Raw genomic sequence first — 22,917 nt, 5'->3', positions numbered from 1 at the left:
TTTGTTACCAAGTGGCATAGCCTCTGATTTAGTTAAGTTAATCTTGTAGCCTGAGAGTTCGCTGAATAATTCAATAATATTAACAAGAGATGTAATTGAAGTCTCGGGACTAGAGATGAATATCAGGACATCATCAGCATACAAGCTTACTTTATGGTGAGCATCACCAATGAGCAGCCCCTGTATAGCAGGCATTATTAACCTGATGGCCTCGGCCAGTGGTTCCATAGCGAGTGCAAATAGGAGAGGGGACGTGAGGGGAACATTTTGCTATTTCACATTTTGCCATGAGGCTGAGGTGTATTTTTGCCTGTTTAGAGCACATTTCCTGCAGGTGGGGGTCCTTCAGGGGTCCATTGGCCCCTCTCCAGCAATGGCAAGCATAGTCTGTCTGACCAGCCATCTGAGAAGTGTGGCATGGCCATGTGGGAAAAGAGCATGAGGAGGAGGGAAAGAACTGTGAGTAATAATAATTCATTTAATTTGCAAAGCACTTTCATCACACCCAAGGCAGTGGACTTGCATCAATAGAGTGTATGCATCGTGGCATATTGTCGTTATTAAGGTTGGGGGTCTTCTGTACAGCTGCAGTCAAAAGACAGGGGCATACTGTAACTTGTACACTGAGTGTACAAAACATTAGGAACACCTGCTCTTTCCTTGACAGACTGACCAGGTGAATCTAGGTGTAAGCTATGATCCCTTATTGATGTTACTTGTTAAATCCTTCAATGATGCTCGGTTTTTCATTCTAAACAGTTTCCAGTGTATATCAAGAATAGTCCACCACCCAAGGACACCCAGCCAACTTGACACTGTGGGAAGCATTGGAGTCAACATTGGCCAGCATCCCTGTGGAACGCTTGGCACTTTGTAGAGTCCTTGTCCCGACGAATTGTCCCAATATTTGGAAGGTGTTCCTAACGTTTTCTACACTCAGTGTAGTACAGAGCATTTGGAAAGTATTCAGACCCCTTCCCTTTTCCACATTTCGTTACATTACAGCCTTATTCTAAAATGTATTAAATATATTTTGTTCCTCATCAATCTACACACAACACCACATAATGACAAAGCAAAAACAGGTTTAAGAAATGTTTGCCAATTTGTGAAAAATTAAAAACGTAAATACCTTATTTCCATAAGTATTCAGACCCTTTGCTATGAGACTCGAAATTGAGCTCAGGTGCATCCTGTTTCCATTGATAATCCTTGAGATGTTTCTACAACTTGATTGGAGTCCACCTGTGGTAAATTCAATTGATTGGCCATGATTTGGAAAGGCACACACCTGTCTATATAAGGTCCCACAGTTGACAGTGCATGTCAGAGCAAAAACCAAGCCATGAGGTCGAAGGAATTGTCCGTAGAGCTCAGAGACAGGATTGTGTCGAGGCACAGATCTGGGGAAGAGTACCAAAAAAATGTATGCAATGTAAGGTCTCCAAGAACACAGTGGCCTCCATCATTCTTAAATGGAAGAAGTTTGGAACCACCAACACACTTCCTAGAGCTACCCGCCCGGCCAACGCCCGGCCAAACAGAGCAATCGGGGGAGAAGGGCCTTGGTCAGGGAGACTTTGTTGAAGCACCTTTTTGGTCTGTAATCACTGCCAAAGGTGCTTCAACAAAGTACTGAATAAAGGGTATGAATACTTATAGAAATGCGATATTTCCATTTTTTAAATTATTTTTTTAAATAAAAAAAACTGTGTTTGCTTTGTCATTATAGGGTATTTTGTGTAGACTGAAGGAAAAACACAAACGTAATACATTTTATAATAAGGATGTAACGTAACAAAATGTGGAAAAAGTCAAGGAGTCTGAATCCTTTCCGAATGCACTTGGTTAGGGTTAGGGTAAGTGTACACTTGCGTAATGAAGGGCATTGACCCGATATCTGAGAAAAGAGCTTCAGCTTTGTTTTCACTATCTGGTCTAAATGCTGATATTGATGGGGAGGGATAGGTTTCCCTTGAAATGGACAGATAGTCAATTAATCTAGTCCAGCCCTCATCAACTAAGAGACTGGCAGCATGGATCATTGAGCACGATTGGTGCTTCACAAAGTGATTGGACCAGTGGCTTTGTCTGGGTTGGTTTGGCGGCAGGAAGAAAAGGCACCAAAAAAACAAACAAACAAAAACATTTGTGTTCACTTGTGATTTGTTATGAAAGACAGTGATCTGGAAGAGCAAATAATATCAACATCAACGCCAACATGAGTTATTCCGCCAGAACATTCCCCTCCGAAGATAACGCTACACAAAAACATCTCTAGCCCTCTAAAGCCACAGGATATTGTCATATCCTTCAACATACAGTACAATATACAGCATTTGAGCTCACATTCCAACATACAACATACCAAGCATCACCCCAATGCAATTTTTTTTCTATTGCGTTTTGTCATATTGACACCTAAAACACTTTTTAAATAAACCTCAACCTTTCTGTTCAGCCTCATTTTGAACAGATTGAAATGATTAGCATCAACAACAGACTAACTTTAACTCACAATGAGAGATGACAAAAAAATGCAACAAAATTTACGATTTGTTTGTGGTCGCAGCACAAGGAGAGGCATGGAATGAACGGGGGAGTTTAGTGGATAAAGAAATTGTTAGATAAAGTCTGGTTTCGGGGCCCACTTCTACTTCCTGTGGTCTCTGTGTCCCCTACTGCTGATCCAGCCAGTCCAAGAGAGTGCCGCAGTGTCCTGAAAGGAAAAAAACATTGCTACAGTTATATAGTGAACATACTGACACCCTATACTAAACTTATATATAGTACAGTTATGTAGTGAACCTACTGACACCCTATACTAAACATGTACAAGTAATGAGGTTCAGCCAAAAGATAGGGCATAGTAATAATCACAAAAATACAGCCGAGACCACAGTCCAATAAACGTATGTTAACCTAACCAAGTGGGGAAGTGGAATTGGTTCCTTCACTGAACCTGCTCCTCTGACCAACACAACTAAATCAAGTATCCTGTGACGGCAGGCTTTCCGTTAAGCAGTCAATTAAGTGATAATGCAATCGAAGCCGGTGTTTGGAGCATATACAGTATTGGCACGGGTGTTGTTAGGCCCGAGACGAAGTCCAACCGTGCCAATATATCCTCCAAATGCCGGCTTCGGGGGCATTATCACTTTTACACAACGGGTTACCAACATATTCAAATAATGATTGCCATATTATAATTAGAAATGTTATTTTGCTCAATTTAATCATACTATATTTCATCCTTCCACAATATATACAGTTGAAGTTGGAAGCATACATACACTTAGGTTGGGGTCATTAAAAGTCGTTTTCAACCACTCCACAAATTTCTTGTTAACAAACTATAGTTTAGGCAAGTCGGTTAGGACATCTACTTTGTGTGATACAGTGAATTATAAGTGAAATAATCTGTCTGTAAACAATTGTTGGAAGAATTACTTGTGTCATGCACAAAGTAGATGACACAAGTAATTCTTCCAACAATTGTTTACAGAGAGATTATTTAATTTATAGTTCACTGTATCACAATTCTTGTGGGTCAGATGTTTACATACACAAAGTTAGTTGTCTGTGGCTTTAAACAGCTTGGATAATTCCAGAAAATTATGTCATGGCTTTAGAAGCTTCTGATAGGCTAATTGACATAATTTGAGTCAATTGGATATGTACCTGTGGATTTATTTCAAGGCCTACCTTCAAACTCAGAGCCTCTTTGCTTGACATCATGGGAAAATCAAAATAAATCAGCCAAGACCTCAGAAAGACAATTGTAGATATCCACAAGTCTGGTTCATCCTTGGGAGCAATTTCCAAATGCCTGAAGGTACCATATTCATCTGTATAAACAATAGTACGCAAGTATAAACACCATAGGACCACGCAGCTGTCATACCGCTCAGGAGGGAGACACGTTCTGTCTCCTAGAGATGAACGTACTTTGGTGCGAAAAGTGCAAATCAATCCCAGAACAACAGTAAATGATCTTGTGAAAATGCTGGAGGAAACAGCTACAAAAGTATCTATATCCAGTAAAACGAGTCCTATATCAACATAACTTCAAAGGCAGCTCAGCAAGGAAGAAGCCACTACGGTTTGCCACTGCACATGGGGACAAAGATCGTACTTTTTGTAGAAATATCCTCTGGTCTGATGAAACAAAAATAGAACTGTTTGGCCATAATGACCATCGTTATGGGGGGATGCTTGCAAGCCGAAGAACACCATCCCAACCGTGAAGCACAGGGGTGGCAGGATCATGTTGTGGGTGTGCTTTGCTGCAGGAGGGACTGATGCACTTCACAAAATAGATGGCATCATGAGGCAGGATAATTATGTGGATATATTGAAGCAACATCTCAAGACATCAGTCAGGAAGTTAAAGCTTGGTCGCAAATGGGTCTTCCAAATAGACAATTACCCCAAGCATACTTGGCTTAATGACATCAAAGTCAAGGTATTGGAGTGGCCATCACAAAACCCTGATCTCAATCCTATAGAACATTTGTGGGCAGAACTGAAAAAGCATTTGGAGCAAAGAGGCCTACAAACCTGACTCAGTTACACCAACTCTGTCAGGAGGAATGGACCAAAATTCACCCAACTTATTGTGGAAGGCTACCCAAAACGTTTGACTCAAGTTAAACAATTTAAAGGCAATGCTACCAAATACTAATTGAGTGTATGTACACTTCTGATGCACTGGGAATGTGATGAAAGAAATAAAAGCTGAAATAAATCATTCTCTCTACTATTATTCTGATATTTCACATTCTTAAAATAAAGTGGTGATCCTAACTGACCTAAAACTAGGATTAAATGTCAGGAATTGTGAAAAACGGAGTTTAAATGTATTTGGCTAAGATGTATGTAAAACTTCCGACTTCAACTGTAGTCTCGACACAAATCTAGGGTTGCTAGATTTGTTCGTTCTATCGGTTCGGTTGCTAGAGACGCGACCCAGTCATTCAGTCTTTTTGTTTTGTATCTATGGACGTGACCCAGTCATTTGTTCTAAATGTTCCATTGCCATTCTGGCAGGCAATGTTATTATCCCTTGCTTGCTAGCTAGTCAACTAAAAAAAGTGCAGCAAGAAAATCAGCCTAGTAGCTGCATTTACATTTGTTTAAGCTGTTTTCTAGTGAATTTATTTGGATACATCCATAACAATGAGTTAATGAGGCGCAATTTCACCTGGCATTGAAAAAGTGCTCACTAGTCAGGATACTGATGTTCAGAGGAGCTAGCCAACAACACAGCTAACAAAATCAATTGAAACTGAAGCTAGAAAGACTGCAAACTAGCTGCACTTCGTTTCATTTGACCTTTTTTCAATTTACATTTATTTGTATATATCCATAAAAATGACGCCAGCTGATTCATGATTTTGACTGGCTGAGAAATGCTGCCTGCTTGTCTGTCTTATCCCGACACGTTCATCACTATGGGACAAATTTTTATATTGAAACAATGTTGCAAATGTTGGAGAGACAGACAAAAATGTTTATACAAATTCTCTACTGTTGAAAATGATATATTAGTCTAAAAGAAATGTGAGATAATGTCTAGATGCTTTTATAATGAAGATCAAGTTTATAAATTCCCTGAAAGGCTGATGAGACAGTGGATTGCGCAGTCAGTTGGAACAGAGTGAATAGGCATTTTAAAGTCATTGATTTAGCCGGTGGTAACCTGTGGAATAGACACCGGCTGGAATGCGGTTTTAACCAATCAGCATTCAGGATTCGACCCACCCCTTGCATAAAGTGGTGTACATTCTGTGGCCTTTGGGTACACACAGTAAATAACTGCAAACAGCCAGCAGAGGGATAATTAGAGCATGTGCATTGCCAATAAAAGTCTGCAGTGAGGGAGATATACAAACACAGGCCCACCGCTCAGTACACAGCTGCATCCAGGCAGCCAGCACAATCGGAGCATCACTCATCCTCCATACACAAACCACCCTCTTAATGGAACCACTGAATAGACTTATTATCCTCTCTCGTGGTGATACAAGAACAAGACTCCTTCATGAGGTTAAAAGGACACATCCTGGCAGTCGTGTGAGAAATGTGGAGTGTGTTAAAGGTGATTATGATGTCACACTCATAAGTTATTCTGGACACGGTGGTAGGCATGCAAGATTTACCTAGCAGCCTGTTGGTCAAGACATGCGTGCCTGTGTCACTGGACCATTTTAGTGCACCTGAATTACTTTAGCGGCACTGTGGCCTGCAACGCAGTCTCAATCCGCCAAGCACAGCAACCTCAACAAGAAAGCATTTTCACCATAAAATGGGAGAGGTTTTTGTCCGTCTGAAATCTGCAATACAGCAGGCTCACAAGAGAATCATATTTGAATACAGGAAGTACTAATCAGCAGTACATTCTAAAGGTGGAGGAAGAGACACTGCCGCTGGTCTGCGCTCTGACAGTCTTGGATAAGATCCAAAATCCCCTGAAAAGGAAGAGCCCCAGCTCCCATGGGGCAATTCCCTCACTATCCGCAGAGGGGTGCAATAGATTCTCACCTTCTATCCCAACTGTATAACTTTAGAGGTCAAAGCATAGATGCAAAATTTTTGTCAGGGTTAGTAATAATGTGCTCTGGAGCTGTGCAGGCATTGGATTCGTTTAATTGCTTTCTAGAATGATTTCCCTGTACTGTGTGGCACATTTTCTTGTCACCCCTAATCTAATATTTTTGAGGTATTGTGCTATTATCATCATCTTGCAGTCAGTTGAATTGCCATTTTGCAGATTTGTACGGTCTTATTGAGCTCATTTCCAAGTTTTACACATCTTGTGAACACTGAAACGCTAAATTGCTCAGAAATATACATGAGTGGGTGTAAAAGCCGTATATGCAAGTCATTTGGCACCTTTCTCCTCCCAGACTGGCTGTGGTTACAGTGCCAGCACCAGACATACATCACTCCTGTCAATTGTCAGATGTGTCCTTGGATTTCAGTAAGGCAGCATTTGAGGTCTATGGAGACTTTTCCGCACAGGGAGTCAATGATTATGTCAACGGTGCTGTCCCTTATAATAGCTATGTCCTTTCTTTGGTGCCAGTGACCTCTCCATGTTTTAATCCCCCAAATGCAAAAGGAAGACATATTCAGAGCAAAATCATTGGTAAAAATATTGTGCACGAATAGCTACTGTACAGGTATGCATCCATTTCATTGCGTTTGAACGAGAGGGCTTTATATAATATTTGGTTGATCCAGGGAAGGTTCAAATAATGTTAGTCTACCCATTGTTTGGATGGGTGTCTTCTGAAGATCTAAAAATAGATTCTGTAGAAGATCTGAAAACATGTCAAGTGTAAACATGTCCATCATGGCCAGGAGCATGGAGCAGACATGAGTCTATCCAGTAGCATTGGTGCTCTTTCTGTCTGTCTGCTCCCTGTTGAGAGGTCTGTGAGGTGGATGCACATACACAGGCGTAATCAGAGCCTGTTAAAACCCTATTGTAGAGATAGGAGAGCTGCCTCTGGTTTGGTTTTTCTGCCCTGGGCCTCAGTGGGAGGCTCGCTGCGTGACTTCCCAAAGTTCCTCCTCCAGGCAAAATGGAAATCAAACTGACTAAGTGCACCCGGAAGACAAATTAATGCGCATTAAAGCAAGTCAATGAAATGTGAATCTCATTCTTATCACAGGGAGAGGTGTATGTAGAGGCGCTGGACTACTAATAGGACTGCCAGACCATATAACATTATTTACCATGTCTCTCTCTCTAGCATACGTTATCTATCTCAATCTGAAGCAGTCAAAAACTAGGGTCAGTTGTCTGAGTGCACTTTGGCATCGCCTCCTCCTGTACAGAAATAAGGTTATCACTGGCCATTTCTGTATAGTGTTACCTTTCGGTTTTCACTTTAAGTGCTGTGTTAGCATGCTGTGCTCATACGGCGAGCCTCACCTTCCTTGAGATTTTCTTAAGCGATGCCTTCCGTGTGCACCAGTACTCTGCACTCAGATTAGTCAAGATCCAGCAAGGTGCAATATTCTGGTCCATTGTGGCCTTGAGTGATGATGAAGCTGTTGAGTGAGAATAAAAAGATTCTTGGGACCTGGGACCTGTGGGTCAGAGAAAAATGGAGGATCAATCAAGATCATATAATGCACACGGAAATTGTTGAGAGCCAGTGTGATACTTTTAAAAATGCATTTCCACTCATCATCTAAAGTCTCAGAATGAGCGACTGAGGTAATGGACCTCTGATCAATGGAGATACAAGAGATGTGAGTAATGGAATGGAGAGTGGTTGCTATATGCTGTGAGGCAGCTCCCTCTACAGTTCTCTCTACACCGTACACGAGATAGTGACGTGACAGAAGCCTAAACAAGGACTGTTATCATTCCCTCAACTCATATTTATTTACATGAGTGATTCAACAGAGATTCCACTTGTTTCTTTCATATTGGTTGACTTACAATAGAACCCAATATTTATTTGTACATATATTTGACCAGGGGTTTCATTCAAACTCTGCGTGACTGTCTGAGCTTTAGCTCGGGGTTAAGATTGGTGTTCTGTATATCCTGCATGAGGTCAGCGTGCCAAGTTTGCTCTTTACACCCATTCTAATAAACACCCATCTGTTTTTAAACGATCTGGAGATAAGACGCATTACAAAATGATTCAGCTTCAGTCTATTTTGGAAGTCTGAAGAAGTCCGTTGGGTTTACTGTCCCTAATTCTGCCTAGACAGAATCACAAAGTCTACATGGAAATTCAGAACAACTGGAGATTTAAAAAGACCATAGAGCAACGTATGTTACTTTCTAATAAATAACACAAAAAAATACTGTTGAAGTACATTGTAATCTGCAATGTACTGTGTTACGGATATAGGTATCCTGTGTGTGTGTGTGTGTGTGTGTGTGTGTGTATCCTGTGTTCTTTTCTCTCCTTCTCCCCTCACAGGTGAGAATCATCACTCCCCAATCAGTCACCAATCAATCATCAATCAGAAGACACACCTCCTCCTGTTTCCTACCCAATCACAGTTCCTTTCCCTTGGTTTAAAAACCCTGTCAATTGTTTACTCTGGAGCTCAATCTCTCTGTAAATGCCACATGTCTGTAGATCGCGCTGGTTTACACTCTCCTACTATGTCTCTATCGCGCTTTATGTATTGAGCTATCTTTTGTTTGAGCACCTCCATATCACTTTGTCCTCACCTGTGAGTATTGTTTTTGGTGTTTGTTTGCTGGTGGGAAAAGGGGGAACCAAGACAAGTCGCCCATGGGCATACACTACCCGTAGGTAAACTTTGTTAACACTAGTTAGAACTGGGTGGACCACCCACTGTATTTTTGGTTGGTTAGTTAGCTGTTGTTGAAATAGGCCAGTCTAGCTTAGGAGTGTTTTGGATGCTTATTGTTTCTTTCCTTGGATCCAGCCCCCCCCCCCCCCCATTACCGTGTGTTTTCTAATAAACGTGTTTCACGGTAATTTAGTTGTCTGGTTATTTCGTTTTCACTATTATTTGCATGAGTTATGTTACGGGTCTCGTTACCATCTCCCCTAGACTGTAGGGCCAAAAGGGATTCGTAACATACTGTTTACTGCATGTAGGCCTACAGCACTACATGGACAGATAAACCCCCAACACAATGCAATGTAACCAGTCCTATAGGATATTCATAAAACATCAGTCCATGTTTGCCCTCTAGCGTAGTTTTGTTGTGCTGCAACAGGCACCGTATAGAAACCGAGACACCTCATTGGTTTTTCGGGGGGGGGGGGACAAGCGGGAGTGTTGGAGGGGGGTTTTATTGAAGGAAAGATTCACCCATTTTAAATGTTGGAGCGACGTTCTATCGATTCCCGGGGTAACTTCATATTTCCATGTGTACATGAGCAATTCACCATTCAAGCAGGCAGAAAATGATCACATGATGATCTGATCATATGACGCAAAACTTGTCATACCGGCTTTATTTCTGCCTGCTTGAACGGCGAATAGCTCAGACACATGAAATTACCTCGGGAATTGATAGAACATCACTCAGATATGCACAAATATGATAACATTCAATATGGGTGAATATTTCTGTTAAGTAGACCTGAGCTTGGACACACCTACTCAATCCAAGGTTTTGTAGAATAATAGTGAAGACATCAAAACTATGAAATAACACATGGAATCATGTAGTAACCAAAAAAGTGCAAAACAAATCAAAATATATTTTAGATTATTCAAAGTAGCCACCCTTTGCCTTGATAGTAGCTTTGCACACTCTTGGCATTCTCTCAACAAGCTTCACCTGGAATGCTTTTCCAACAGTCTTGACAGAGTTCTCACATATGCTGAGCATTTGTTGTTGTTGTTGCATTCTAAATAAATCAGTGTCACCAGCAAAAAAAACAATACATCGCACCTCCTCCTCCATGCTTAATGTTGTGGGAAAGTAACTTTTCTAATAACCAAAGGAGAACCTTTAGGGAACAGCAGTTCTGAGAACGTTCAATTAACCCAATAAAACATATTTTGGTGTGTTAGAGAACATTTACAGTGCATTCAGAAAGTATTCAGACCCCTTCACTTTCCACATTTTGTTACGTTACAGACTTGTTCTAAAATGGGATGAAATGTTTTTTTCCCCCTCAATCTTAACACAATAACCCATAATGACAAAGAAAAATAGTTTTTTAGAAATATCACATTTACATAAGAATTCAGACCCTTTACTCAGTACTTTGTTGAAGCACCTTTGGCAGAGATTACAAACTCAAGTCTTCTTGGGTGTGACGCTACAAGCTTGGCACACCTGTACTTAGGGAGTTCCTCCCATTATTCTCTGCAGATCCTCTCAGGCTCTGTCAGGTTGGATGGGGAGTGTCGCTGCACAGCTATTTTCAGGTCTCCCCAGAGATGTTAAATTGGGTTCAAGTCCAGGCTCTGGCTGGGCCACTCAAGCACATTCAGAGATCTGTCCCGAAGCCACTCCTGCTTTGTCTTGGCTGTGTGCTTAGAGTTGTTGTCCTGATGGAAGGTGAACCTTCGCCCCAGTCTGAGGTCCTGAGCACTCTGGAGCAGATTTTCATCAAGGATCTCTCTGTACTTTCCTTCATTCATCTTTTCCTCAATCCTGACTAGTCTCCCAGTCCCTGTTGCTGAAATAAATCCCCACAATAAATTCCCACAGCATGATTGGTGGAGTGCTGAGAGATGGTTGTCCTTCTGGAAGGTTCTCCCACCTCTACAGAGGAACTCTGGAGCTCTGTCAGAGTGACCATCGAGTTCTTGGTCACCTCCCAGACCAAGGCCCTTCTCCCCCCGATTGCTCAGTTTAGCAAGGAAGGCTAGCTCTAAGAACAATCTTGATGGTTCCAAACTTTTTCCATTTAAGAATGATGGAGGCCACTGTGTTCTTGGGGACCTTCAATGCTGCAGACATTTTTTGGTACCCTTCCCCAGATCTGTGCCCCGACACAATACTGTCTCTGAGCTCTAGAGACAACTCCTTTGACCTCATATGCCTTGGTTTTTGCTCTGACATGCACTGTCAACTGTGGGACCTTATATAGGCAGGTTTGTGCCTTTCCAAATCATGTCCAATCAATTGAATTTACCACAGGTGGACCCCAATCAAGTTGTAGCAACGTCTCAAGGATGATCAATGGAAACACAATGCACCGGAGCTCAATTTCGAGCCTCATATCAACGGTCTGAATACTTCTGTAAATTAGGTATTTCTAAACACCTGTTTTCGTTTTGTCATTATGGGGTATTGTGTGTAGATTGAGGGAAAACATTTATTTAATCAATTTTCGAATAAGGCTGTAACGTAACTAAATGTGGAAACAGGGAAAGGGTCTGAATACTTTTTGAATGCACTGTACATAACATTCCCCTGTAAAAACCCACCACACGCCAACCCCTCTTTTACGCTACTTCTACTCTCTGTTCATCATATACTGTATGCATAGTCACTTTAACCATATCTACAGTGCCTTGCGAAAGTATTCGGCCCCGTTGAACTTTGCGACCTTTTGCCACATTTCAGGCTTCAAACATAAAGATATAAAACTGTATTTTTTTGTGAAGAATCAACAACAATCATGAAGTGGAACGACATTTATTGGATATTTCAAACTTTTTTAACAAATCAAAAACTGAAAAATTGGGCGTGCAAAATTATTCAGCCCTCTTAAGTTAATACTTTGTAGCGCCACCTTTTGCTGCGATTACAGCTGTAAGTCGCTTGGGGTATGTCTCTATCAGTTTTGCACATCGAGAGACTGACATTTATTCCCATTCCTCCTTGCAAAACAGCTCGAGCTCAGTGAGGTTGTATGGAGAGCATTTGTGAACAGCAGTTTTCAGTTCTTTCCACAGATTCTCGATTGGATTCGGGTCTGGACTTTGACTTGGCCATTCTAACACCTGGATATGTTTATTTTTGAACCATTCCATTGTAGATTTTGCTTTATGTTTTGGATCATTGTCTTGTTGGAAGACAAATCTCCGTCCCAGTCTCAGGTCTTTTGCAGACTCCATCAGGTTTTCTTCCAGAATGGTCCTGTATTTGGCTCCATCCATCTTCCCATCAATTTTAACCATCTTCCCTGTCCCTGCTGAAGAAAAGCAGACCAAACCATGATGCTGCCACCACCATGTTTGACAGTGGGGATGGTGTGTTCAGGGTGATGAGCTGTGTTGCTTTTACGCCAAACATAACGTTTTGCATTGTTGCCAAAAAGTTCAATTTTGCTTTCATCTGACCAGAGCACCTTCTTCCACATGTTTGGTGTGTCTCCCAGGTGGCTTGTGGCAAACTTTAAATGACACTTTTTATGGATATCTTTAAGAAATGGCTTTCTTCTTGCCACTTTTCCATAAAGGCCAGATTTGTGCAATATACGACTGATTGTTGTCCTATGGACAGAGTCTCCCACCTCAGCTGTAGATCTCTGCAGTTCATCCAGAGTGATCATGGGCCTCTTGGCTGCATCTCTGATCAGTCTTCCCCTTGTATGAGCCTAAAGTTTAGAGGGACGGCCAGGTCTTGGTAGATTTGCAGTGGTCTGATACTCCTTCCATTTCAATATTATCGCTTGCACAGTGCTCCTTGGGATGTTTAAAGCTTGGGAAATCTTTTTGTATCCAAATCCGGCTTTAAACTTCTTCACAACAGTATCTCGGACCGGCCTGGTGTGTTCCTTGTTCTTCATGATGCTCTCTGCGCTTTTAACGGACCTCTGAGACTATCACAGTGCGTGTGCATTTATACGGAGACTTGATTACACAAAGGTGGATTGTATTTATCATCATTAGTCATTTAGGTCAACATGGGATCATTCAGAGATCCTCACTGAACTTCTGGAGAGAGTTTGCTGTACTGAAAGTAAAGGGGCTGAATAATTTTGCACGCCCAATTTTTCAGTTTTTGATTTGTTAAAAAAGTTTGAAATATCCAATAAATGTCGTTCCACTTCATGATTGTGTCCTACTTGTTGTTGATTCTTCACAAAAAAAATACAGTTTTATATCTTTATGTTTGAAGCCTGAAATGTGGCAAAAGGTCGCAAAGTTCAAGGGGGCCGAATACTTTCGCAAGGCACTGTACATACTACCTCAATCAGCCCGACTAACCGGTGTCTGTATGTAGCCTCACTATTATAGCCTCGCTACTGTTATTTTTCACTGTCTTTTTACTGTTTTTATTTCTTTACTTACCTATTGTTCACCTAATACCTTTTTTGCACTATTGGTTAGAGCCTGTACACGTGACAAATACACTTTGTTTTGATTTCATTTGTTTGGTTGTTTGAAAAATAGCCTTCTCCTAACGTTCTGGGAACCTTGCATGTGTTTCTTAGGGCTAGGTGAGGGCATGGTTTTCCAATGGTTATTTTTCATACAACCTTCACACAACTTTCTTGAAATGGTTCAGAGTAGATGCTTGGCTTTGGATTATTCTCATCACATTTAACTTGACCCCCAAATGTTTTATTTTCTTGTTATTTCATTACTTTAACAGAACATTTCCTAAATAGGTTTACAATTTTAGTAATGTTATGGTAAATGTTCTCCAACTCGTTTGGCATTGGGAATGTTCTCAAAAAGTTCAGACAACGTTAAGAAATAGCAATCTTCTGTGGGAATGTCAGTAATTCAGCATTACATTTCATACAGGTTTGCTCATGGTTCTAAAGTCATGTTCTCAAGTTGTCCCAAGAACGTTAAGAAACAACATTCTTCTGTGGGAATTTCAGTACTTCAGCAAAACGTTTCCTTCAGGTTTCCTCATGCTTGTTTTTAAAGTCATGTTCTCAAATTGTTCGAGAACGTTAAAACCTCTCTGGGATATGTGGGACGGTAGCGTCCCACCTCGCCAACAGCCAGTGAAAGTGCAGGGCTCCAAATTCAAAACATCAAAAATCTCATAATTAAAATTCCTCAAGCATACAAGTAGTTTACACAATTTTAAAGATAAAATTCTCGTTAATCCAGCTACAGTGTCTGATTTAAAAAATGCTTTACAGAGAAAGCACCACAAATGATTATGTTAGGTCACCACCAACTCACAGAAAAACACAGCCATTTTTCCAGCCAAAGAGAGGAGTCACAAAAAGCACAAAGAGGTCAAATTAATCACAAACCTTGGATGATCTTCATCAGATGACACTCATAGGACTTCATGTTACACAATACATGTATGTTTTGTTCGCTAAAGTGCATATTTATATCAAAAAATCTAATTTTACATTGGCGCGTTATGTTCAGTAGTTCTAAAACATGCGGTGATTGTGCAGAGAGCCACATCTATTTACAGAAATACTCATTATAAATGTTGATGAAAATACAACTGTTATACATGGAATTAGAGATATACTTCTCCGTAATGCAACCGCTGTGTCAGATTTCAAAAAAACTTTACGAAAAAGTAAACCATGCAATAATCTGAGAACAGCTTTCAGACAACAAAGCTGCCAAAAAGATATCCGCCGTATTGGGTAGTCAACATTAGTCATAAATAGTATTATAAATATTCACTTACCTTTGATGATCTTCATCAGAATGCACTCCCAGGAATCGCAGTTCCACAATAAATGTTTGTTTTGTTCGATAGTGTCCATCATTATGTCCAAATAGCTTCTTTTGTTAGGGTGTTTGGTAAACAATTCCAAAAGCGCGTTCAGGTCCCGTTAAACGTCGGACGAAATGTTCAAAAAGTTCAGTTACAGCCCGTAGAAACTTGTCAAACTAAGTATAGAATCAATCTTTAGGATGTTTTTAACATAAATCATCAATAAGGTTCCAACCGGAGAATTCCATTGTCTGTAGAAAAGCAATAGAATGAGAGCTAAATCTCTCGTGACCGCGCCTCAGAGCCTGTGGCACTCTGCCAGACACCTGGCTCAAACAGCCCTTATGAGCCCCCACTTCACAGTAAAATCCTCAAACAAAGTTCTAAAGATGGTTGACATCTAGTGGAAGCCTTAGGAAGTGCAACATAACGAATATCCCACTATCTCTACAATAGGGGCTGAGTTAAAAAAACTACAAGCCTCAGATTTCCCACTTCCTGATTTCTTCTCAGGTTTTTGCCTGCCATATGAGTTCTGTTATACTCACAGAGATCATTCAAACAGTTTTAGAAACGTCAGCGTGTTTCCTATCCAATAGTACTAATAACATGCATATATTAGCGTAGCGGGTAGTTTACTCTGGGCACCTTATTCATCCAAGCTACTCAATACTGCCCCCCTGTCACCAAGAAGCTTTTAAGAAAACTTTCCATAAAAACTACAATCATTTTCTGGTAACATTCAGAAAACGTTGTGAGAATCTTATTTAAATAAAAAAAAACATATACATTCTGTTGTTGGCATCAATAAAACTCTGTATCTTCTATATTGTTAAGTGTGTTCAGGTGTGTTGGCCAAGCCCACTAATTCACCACACCTGATCTTAATGAGGGCTTGTTTCCTTTGAAATGGGCTCTGCTTGAATAGACTGAAATCAACAGTTTTGTTTTGCTACATCCTAGTTTTTGCTAGCTCTATCCTGGTGGCTCAGTGAACTAATTCCAAGAATGAAAATTATAGGTTCGAATCTCACTGATGCCGTGTCACAATTAAAAATGAATGTGTTCGCATGATTAAATCCTAAGGAAATGAATTTCCATATGTCCTATCTGTGCATTGAGTTAAAATAAAAGTTCACACAAAATAAGATAGCAGTGTAATTAAGTCTTATTGAAACAAAAACTGTTCTCAGAGCGTTAATAAAACCTCCAAGGAAAACTTTCAAGGAACCAGAGTAAAACATTATCGAAACCTCCCTGCAACCTAAAAATAAATGTTTGCAGAACAGGATAAATGCTCGCTTCTATTCTCAGAATGTTTAAAAACGTTTCGTTTTACCGGTCATGAAATGCATGGCTTCGTTCCCACACCCAAAGTGAAACCAAAAACTAACATTCCCACAACTTCCAAGGACCAAATGTGCTAGATGGGTACTCTCGGAAATCCCAGACCTAGCTGGAATATTACGAGAGGCAACCCATCTGACTAAAATAACTATTATGACATCCTCACTGTGTACTGATCATCTCTGTTGTCAACTGCTGGAGATGTCTTAGGGCATTGCTATAGTTATATGGAAAGAGGGATAGACAGTCTGATTCTTCTTCCAGTATTGAGATTCAATGGAGTGATAAAGGCAAGTGCAATGTCACCCACCAGTGATAGGAAAATATAATCCGTGAAATCACCAATATTATTTGTAGACACATTGCTGGTTTGGCATTTTTGGGCCTATCAGGTATGACATGCAACCTTTCATAAAATGATATATAAATGTCTTGGAACATGTGGCCTTGATAAAATATAAGAGTACATTGGTAACTTCTAATTCGTAACAATAAATATTGCATTTTGCCTAATGGGCCCATTAACAGCTTAAAATTAAATATTTGTGCGTTCTGTTGCCTAAAGTCGAAGTAAAGATGCATCACAGATTATCCATTATATTAACCAGACGCTCTAGTGGCCGCTCTAACAATTCAAATAAATGTCTTCAAAAATGGAAGGCAGTCGGAGGAGACAAGATCAGGTGGGAACATTCTAACCAATGAGGGAGAAGACACGCGTGTGAACAACAGGCACAACGGTTTCCATTAGTTACCACAGTCAAAGTCAAAGATCTAGTGGCTATATCGTAAAAATCATGACAACTAAAATGTGCATTGTTCTGACTTGCCCAGTTAAATAAAGGTTAAAAAAGAAGATAAATGTAGAAATAGGCGGGGTTTAAGACTTTGTGGTAAATACTGACATCCAGGCACAACATCGATATAGGTTTTTTTCTCACAAAGTTTCCGTGATGTCACGCGTCCTACTTATGTCAGTACACTCGTAACAACGGAATTAACCATTTTTAACAAAGAAATCTAAATTTCCCAACTGGCTGATGATACTACTATTTTCTTAAGAGACAATGACCAGGTCGCCCATGCCCTTAATGCTATACATGCATTTTCTATTGCATCAGGATTCAAACTGAGTGTTTCTAAATGTGAAATCTTATGTTTATTTGACTCTGATAATAAAGAAATAGAAAATATTCCTGTAAATGACAGTGTTAAATATTTAGGAATACATATGTCAAAAAACCACTTAGTCAGACAACGTGAATTTCTCTCCTAAAATTAAGAAAACCAAAAATATATTTAAGAATTGGCTACAAAGAGATCTTTCTATACTTGGGAGAGTACTTCTGTCCAAGGCAGAGGGACTGTCTGGTTTTTGTGTACCCCTCATTATCTTTATTTGTAAATCCTGCTACTTGTAAAGAGATCAACAAGACCTTTCTTGACTTTATCTGGAAAAATAAGTCTCACAAACTAAAAAAGTCAGTCCTTTCTAATAAAAGAGCTGAAGGCAGTCTGGAAGTTTTGGATTTTGTGACATAAATTACACTTTCAAGATCAACTGGTTGAAAAGATGTTTGATCAATACTGATTCAATATGGTTCCAAATAATGTGTTTAATAAATTTGGAGGTCTTCAATTTTTACTGAAATGTAATTATATTCCTGAAAGATTACCTGTTAAATTAGCTAGGTTTCACAAACAAGTTTTAATGGCCTGGAAAATAGGTTTCCTGCACAATTTTTCCCCACACAAAGCTATTTTGTGGAGTAATTCAGACATAACTGTAAGGAATAAGTCATTGTTCTACCCCAGCAGGCATGAGAGGAATATTGACTTTATTCTTGATTTTTTCGACAACAAGGGTAATATTCTCACATATGAACAATTTATAACATTGAAAGAGTTTCCAATACCTTTCAGGGAGTTTATTTCTGTGATCAAAGTCGTTCCCAGTGGTCTAACTACACTAATGAAATCTCATCTTAGCTTTGGTAATGATCACAAAGTTTATCCAAAACTCAGATTGGAAGGCATGGGCTTACTTGAGAAATATTGTTGTAATAAATCTATAAGACAAATTCTTCATTCACAAAACTAACTTACACAGAGATGAACATTTTTCTGGAACATGCTTATTCCTGACATTGTCTGGAAAAATGCATGGTTAAGGCCTTACAAATATTGTATACCAAACAAAGTTAAGGAAGTGCACTTTAAATTTTACATAAGATATATCCATGTAATTCTATGATATCCAAATGTGTGGTGTAGTATCCGAGGAGGTATACCCCAGGGGATGGTAATAGAGTACGTGATGCAACGTTGGCTCCCTCTGTTGGGAATACGGGAGCTGGGCACCCCGACACGGACAGCTCTAAGTGGAGGTAATTAGAGGAAAGAGCCAACCAGCCGTGGAGGCCAAATAAAAGGAGCACGGTGGCACACCGAGAGGAGGGGGAAGAGACCGACACCAAGCAAAGGTAGAGAAGAAGGACCGAGCGAAACCTAGGTGATTTTCTTTGTTCTATTTGTTTTCTGTCTTAGTAAAGTTATTTTTGTGGACTAAAGCCTCCCTGTCTCTGTGTCAATCTCTGCACGCTCAACCCAACACCCCACGGTTTACCACAGTGGCTATTGATGATATCTGCGTTTTCTGTGAAAGAGGTGAGAATCTGTCTCACTTGTTCTTTGAATGTAAATTTGTGTCATAATTTTGGGAAAACCTTGCAAAATACTATTTACCATTATGAACACTCCTTCATGTCAGAAACATGGGTATATGTTACTATTGCAAGGATAACAAGACCATTGAAATGATTGTGATTAAAAAAAATAAATGTATTGTCAAATACTTAATACATGATTGAATGTAACTATTTTATTAAAACATTAACCCTAGTGAATAACGAATAACATTTTCCTGAATCATTACAGTAAGATTTTTGCACTAGAATTTAATATTTTTATTACTTGATTTGTGTATGTTAGCATTTTCTTGTTAATACCTGCGTTCTGTTTTTGATGTAATGTCAATTGTTCTGTATTTTGAATAAAAAAAAAACTTGTTACAGAATCATTAAGAAACATAAATGTAATCTAATAAGCCACATGTAGCAAATAAACCATTATAGGTTTTGTCAACTAAATTCAACACTCCCTCATTGACCTCCATACAAAAACTACTCGCTTGTTGAGCGAAAAACACGACAAACTATACCTGCCAGAGAAAGATTTTCAACCAAGTTCTCCCTCACTTCGCCTCTTCTCTGGTTACATTCCATTCTCCACATTGAATCCTTCAAGTCTTCTATAATATCATGGCGGTCCACAAATAACCATTTAAAGTGCATGCCACTACCTACTGTGTTGGAATGTACGATCAATCATGATTGGGCCAATTCTGTACTACCTTGAAAATACATTTTTGGGGAGAAATGTCCTGATGAAACAAAAATAGAACTGTTTGGCCATAATGACCATTATGTTTGGAGGAAAACGGGGGAGGCTTGCAAGCCCGAAGAACACCATCCCAACATTGGAACATGGGGGTGGCAGCATCATGTTGGGGTGCTTTGCTGAAGGAGGGACTGGTGCACTTCACAAAATAGATGGCATCATGAGGCAGGATAATTATGTGGATATATTGAAGCAACATCTCAAGACATCAGTCAGGAAGTTAAAGCTTGGTCGCAAATGGTTCTTCAAAATGGACATTGAACCCAAGCATACTTCCAGAGTTGTGGCAAAAAGGCTTAAGAACAACAAAGTCAAGGTATTGGAGTGGCCATCACAAAGCCCTGACCTCAATCCTATAGAAAAGCTGTGGGCAGAACTGAAAAAGTGTGTTTGCGAGCAAGGAGGCCTACAGACCTGATTTAGTTACACCAGCTCTGTCAGGAGGAATGGGCCAAAATTCACCCAACTTATTGTGGGAAGCTTGTGGAAGGCTACCCGCAACGTTTGACCCAAGTTTAACAATTTAAAGGCAATGCTGCCAAATACTAATTGTTTGTAAACTTCTGAACCACTGGGAATGTGGTGAAATAAAAAAAAAGCTGAAAAAAATCACTCTCTACTATTATTCTGACATTTCACATTCTTAAAATAGTGGTGATCCTAACTGACCTAAGCCAGGGTATTTTAACTAGGATTAAATGTCAGGAATTGTGAAAAACAGTGTAAATTTATTTGGCTACGGTGTATGTAAACTTCTGACTTCAACTGTAGTTCTACCAATCTGTTTTACAGCCTCTGCATATGATACATCATGACTGATCCTATTTCTGAGCCTCTCCAGCAACTCTCTGTACCTGGCATCCACCAAACGCTGCGCTGTGTTCTTCCACACAATTACTGCACTTAACCTTGACATTTCTTAAACATTCACTGTAATCATGTGCACCTCCACACACATGTTATTTATTTTACATTGAGCAGCTACATGTCCCATTCTTTGGCATTTAAAACACTGCGGTGCATATGGGACAAATTCTCTAACATTGAAACTAAGGAATCCGATCTGTACTTTTCCTGGTAAGACTTTCTCAAAACCTCTGCATCACTGATAAGCTTTCACTTGTTTGACCCTCTTTCCTACTGATCAACCTTTTGGCCTCAATCACTCTGCCTCTCTTCACATTTTAATATCATCTTTGGGCATAGACATTAGGACCCCAGTGATGACTCCCCTCAATCTAGCATCAGCACCAGGGACATGGCTTATTCTTCTTCCCATTAAGTTTTTCCATTTTCAGAATCTTCTCTTGCTGAGCCTGGCTACCACACACTATTAACAATCTACCATTTCCAATGAACCAGGCTAATTTCACTTCACCTAATCTCGTTCTCTACAGCATTAGTTAGACTATAGGGTGTAAGTGAGACCGTGTGGTCTCATCAAACACGATCACCACTTTCCACTCCAACACATCATTACTCTTGATTCCTACATTGTCCCTCTTTATCATTTCTTTACTAGATGATCCACAGCTTTCTGTATCATGATCTCTCTTCTTTCCACTACCGATCATTCCGTGTGCTTGACCCTCATCCTTCTGCTCCATGCCATCAGAACTGACACCCATATCGTTAGCATTCCACCACACCTTTCGCTTCACCAACCTTTTCTCCATTTCGTCTGCAGTACTAGCCGCCATTTCCATCCTCCAACCCTCTCGCCCCTCCAAGTTGTCAGTTCTAGTCGTTATATTTCTATGCATGTATTAATGAAGTGCCAGGTGCTCAGAAAAGACACCTTACTGCAATAATTATTCAGCATAGTAAACAAAACCAACAGTAGGCTTATACAATCGGCATTAACTTTAAATTAATGAGAGTTGTGGATATATCCTACGCTAAAGACATTTAATGTAGACAACATTTTTCATTTCAAATTTGATCAATGTATCTATTATTGTAAGCTATCTCGTGTCTATTACCAACCGCGTCCTCTCCCGGTTTCGAATGGTTGCATGTTCTGTGGTGAGGCTGTTGCTATAGTAACATGTACGGAGAGCAGACAGTAGTGGCGCTGGTGAGCGACAAATAGCGAAAGGTGTTGAGGGTTTCTGAATGTGAAAGAGTGAGGAGGAAAGACGTGCGGTTAGGGAGGCTGCAAGAAGGGGGGAAGTGACGGGTCTGCTTGAAAAGAAAGAAATGTCGGAGAGGATCGCTTCATCATGTGGCAACCTTTATGACACCACGTCACTCCTTCTCCAGTACTGCAAAGGTGAGTTCACTTTTGACTTGCTTGCAGCTCCGAGTCGACCGGTTTTGATATGAACCGTGACACACTGCTGGGACTTTAGGTTTGCATGCACCTGTTTGCAGGTTCCCTACCAGTTTACACGAAACAGACATGTAGCTCGAGCTACAGATTATTGAATAGAATGTTAGCTTGCATCGTTAGAATGATCTATGGTCGATCTATCCATCCATCATAGAGCAGGCTGTCGTGAACTTCGTTAACCCACTGCTATGTTGTGATAGGTGTAACCCGGAGCCATGTATTTAGAAAAATATTTGGTTCTGGTGTAGCCGAGCTGCAAACCCTCTTTGACTTTATGTAAAATATTTTCCCGACTGGGGGAAAACAGATAGGCTATCTCTATGATATTTAATAGTGGAACTATTTGCATATTATGGTTTCACTGTTCCAGATTAAGTGTAATTGCCTTAGAGAGAAGATGAATTACACTGTCGTGGCTTCATCTCTCTGTTGTCATCTCTCTGTTGTAAATTAGAGAGTGGTGTTCACTGTTTGAGGGGCAGCAGGGTCTGGACATGACTGTAGGGTAAAGGGTGATCATAACAATACAGCTCGTCAAAGAAAAACTGATGCAATGATGCTGTAACTGGCCACATCACAAGACCAGGCTCATGCATGTGAGAAGAAAAGAAAACACACACCTCTGGTCATGTTTTTTTACTCTACAGTATTTAGTTATATTTTATGCAGCCACGCTATCCAATACAATTTGACATGGTTCACAAATCCAATT

General features: G+C 40.1%; 1 protein-coding gene and 1 long non-coding RNA gene across 3 annotated transcripts in view; one reads left to right on the top strand and one right to left on the bottom strand.

Moving 5' to 3' along the window:
• Positions 1-455: 455 nt before the first annotated feature.
• On the bottom strand, positions 456-21,943 carry LOC110503605 (uncharacterized). The gene is made up of 3 exons (XR_002470496.3): positions 21,539-21,943; positions 7,943-8,100; positions 456-2,719 (listed from the first exon to the last, which is right to left on the bottom strand). It is a non-coding gene; the product is annotated as an uncharacterized LOC110503605 (long non-coding RNA).
• LOC110503603 (echinoderm microtubule-associated protein-like 1) overlaps positions 21,896-22,917 on the top strand; it is a 36,731-nt gene continuing 35,709 nt past the window's right edge. Inside the window, exon 1 of one of the 2 annotated variants that reach the window (XM_021582019.3) lies at positions 21,896-22,145. In XM_021582019.3, the coding sequence (XP_021437694.1) occupies positions 22,073-22,145 (73 nt within the window). In that variant the 5' untranslated portion in view covers positions 21,896-22,072. The remainder of the gene's footprint in view (positions 22,146-22,917) is intronic. The other variant, XM_021582020.3, reaches the window with a different exon arrangement.

The sequence above is a fragment of the Oncorhynchus mykiss genome, chromosome 24 (assembly GCF_057628025.1).
Source record: "Oncorhynchus mykiss isolate SJ-2025 chromosome 24, ASM5762802v1, whole genome shotgun sequence".
NCBI lineage: Eukaryota > Metazoa > Chordata > Actinopteri > Salmoniformes > Salmonidae > Oncorhynchus > Oncorhynchus mykiss.
Note: the sequence above shows the minus strand (reverse complement) of the source record. Positions and strands in the feature narration are given on the sequence as shown.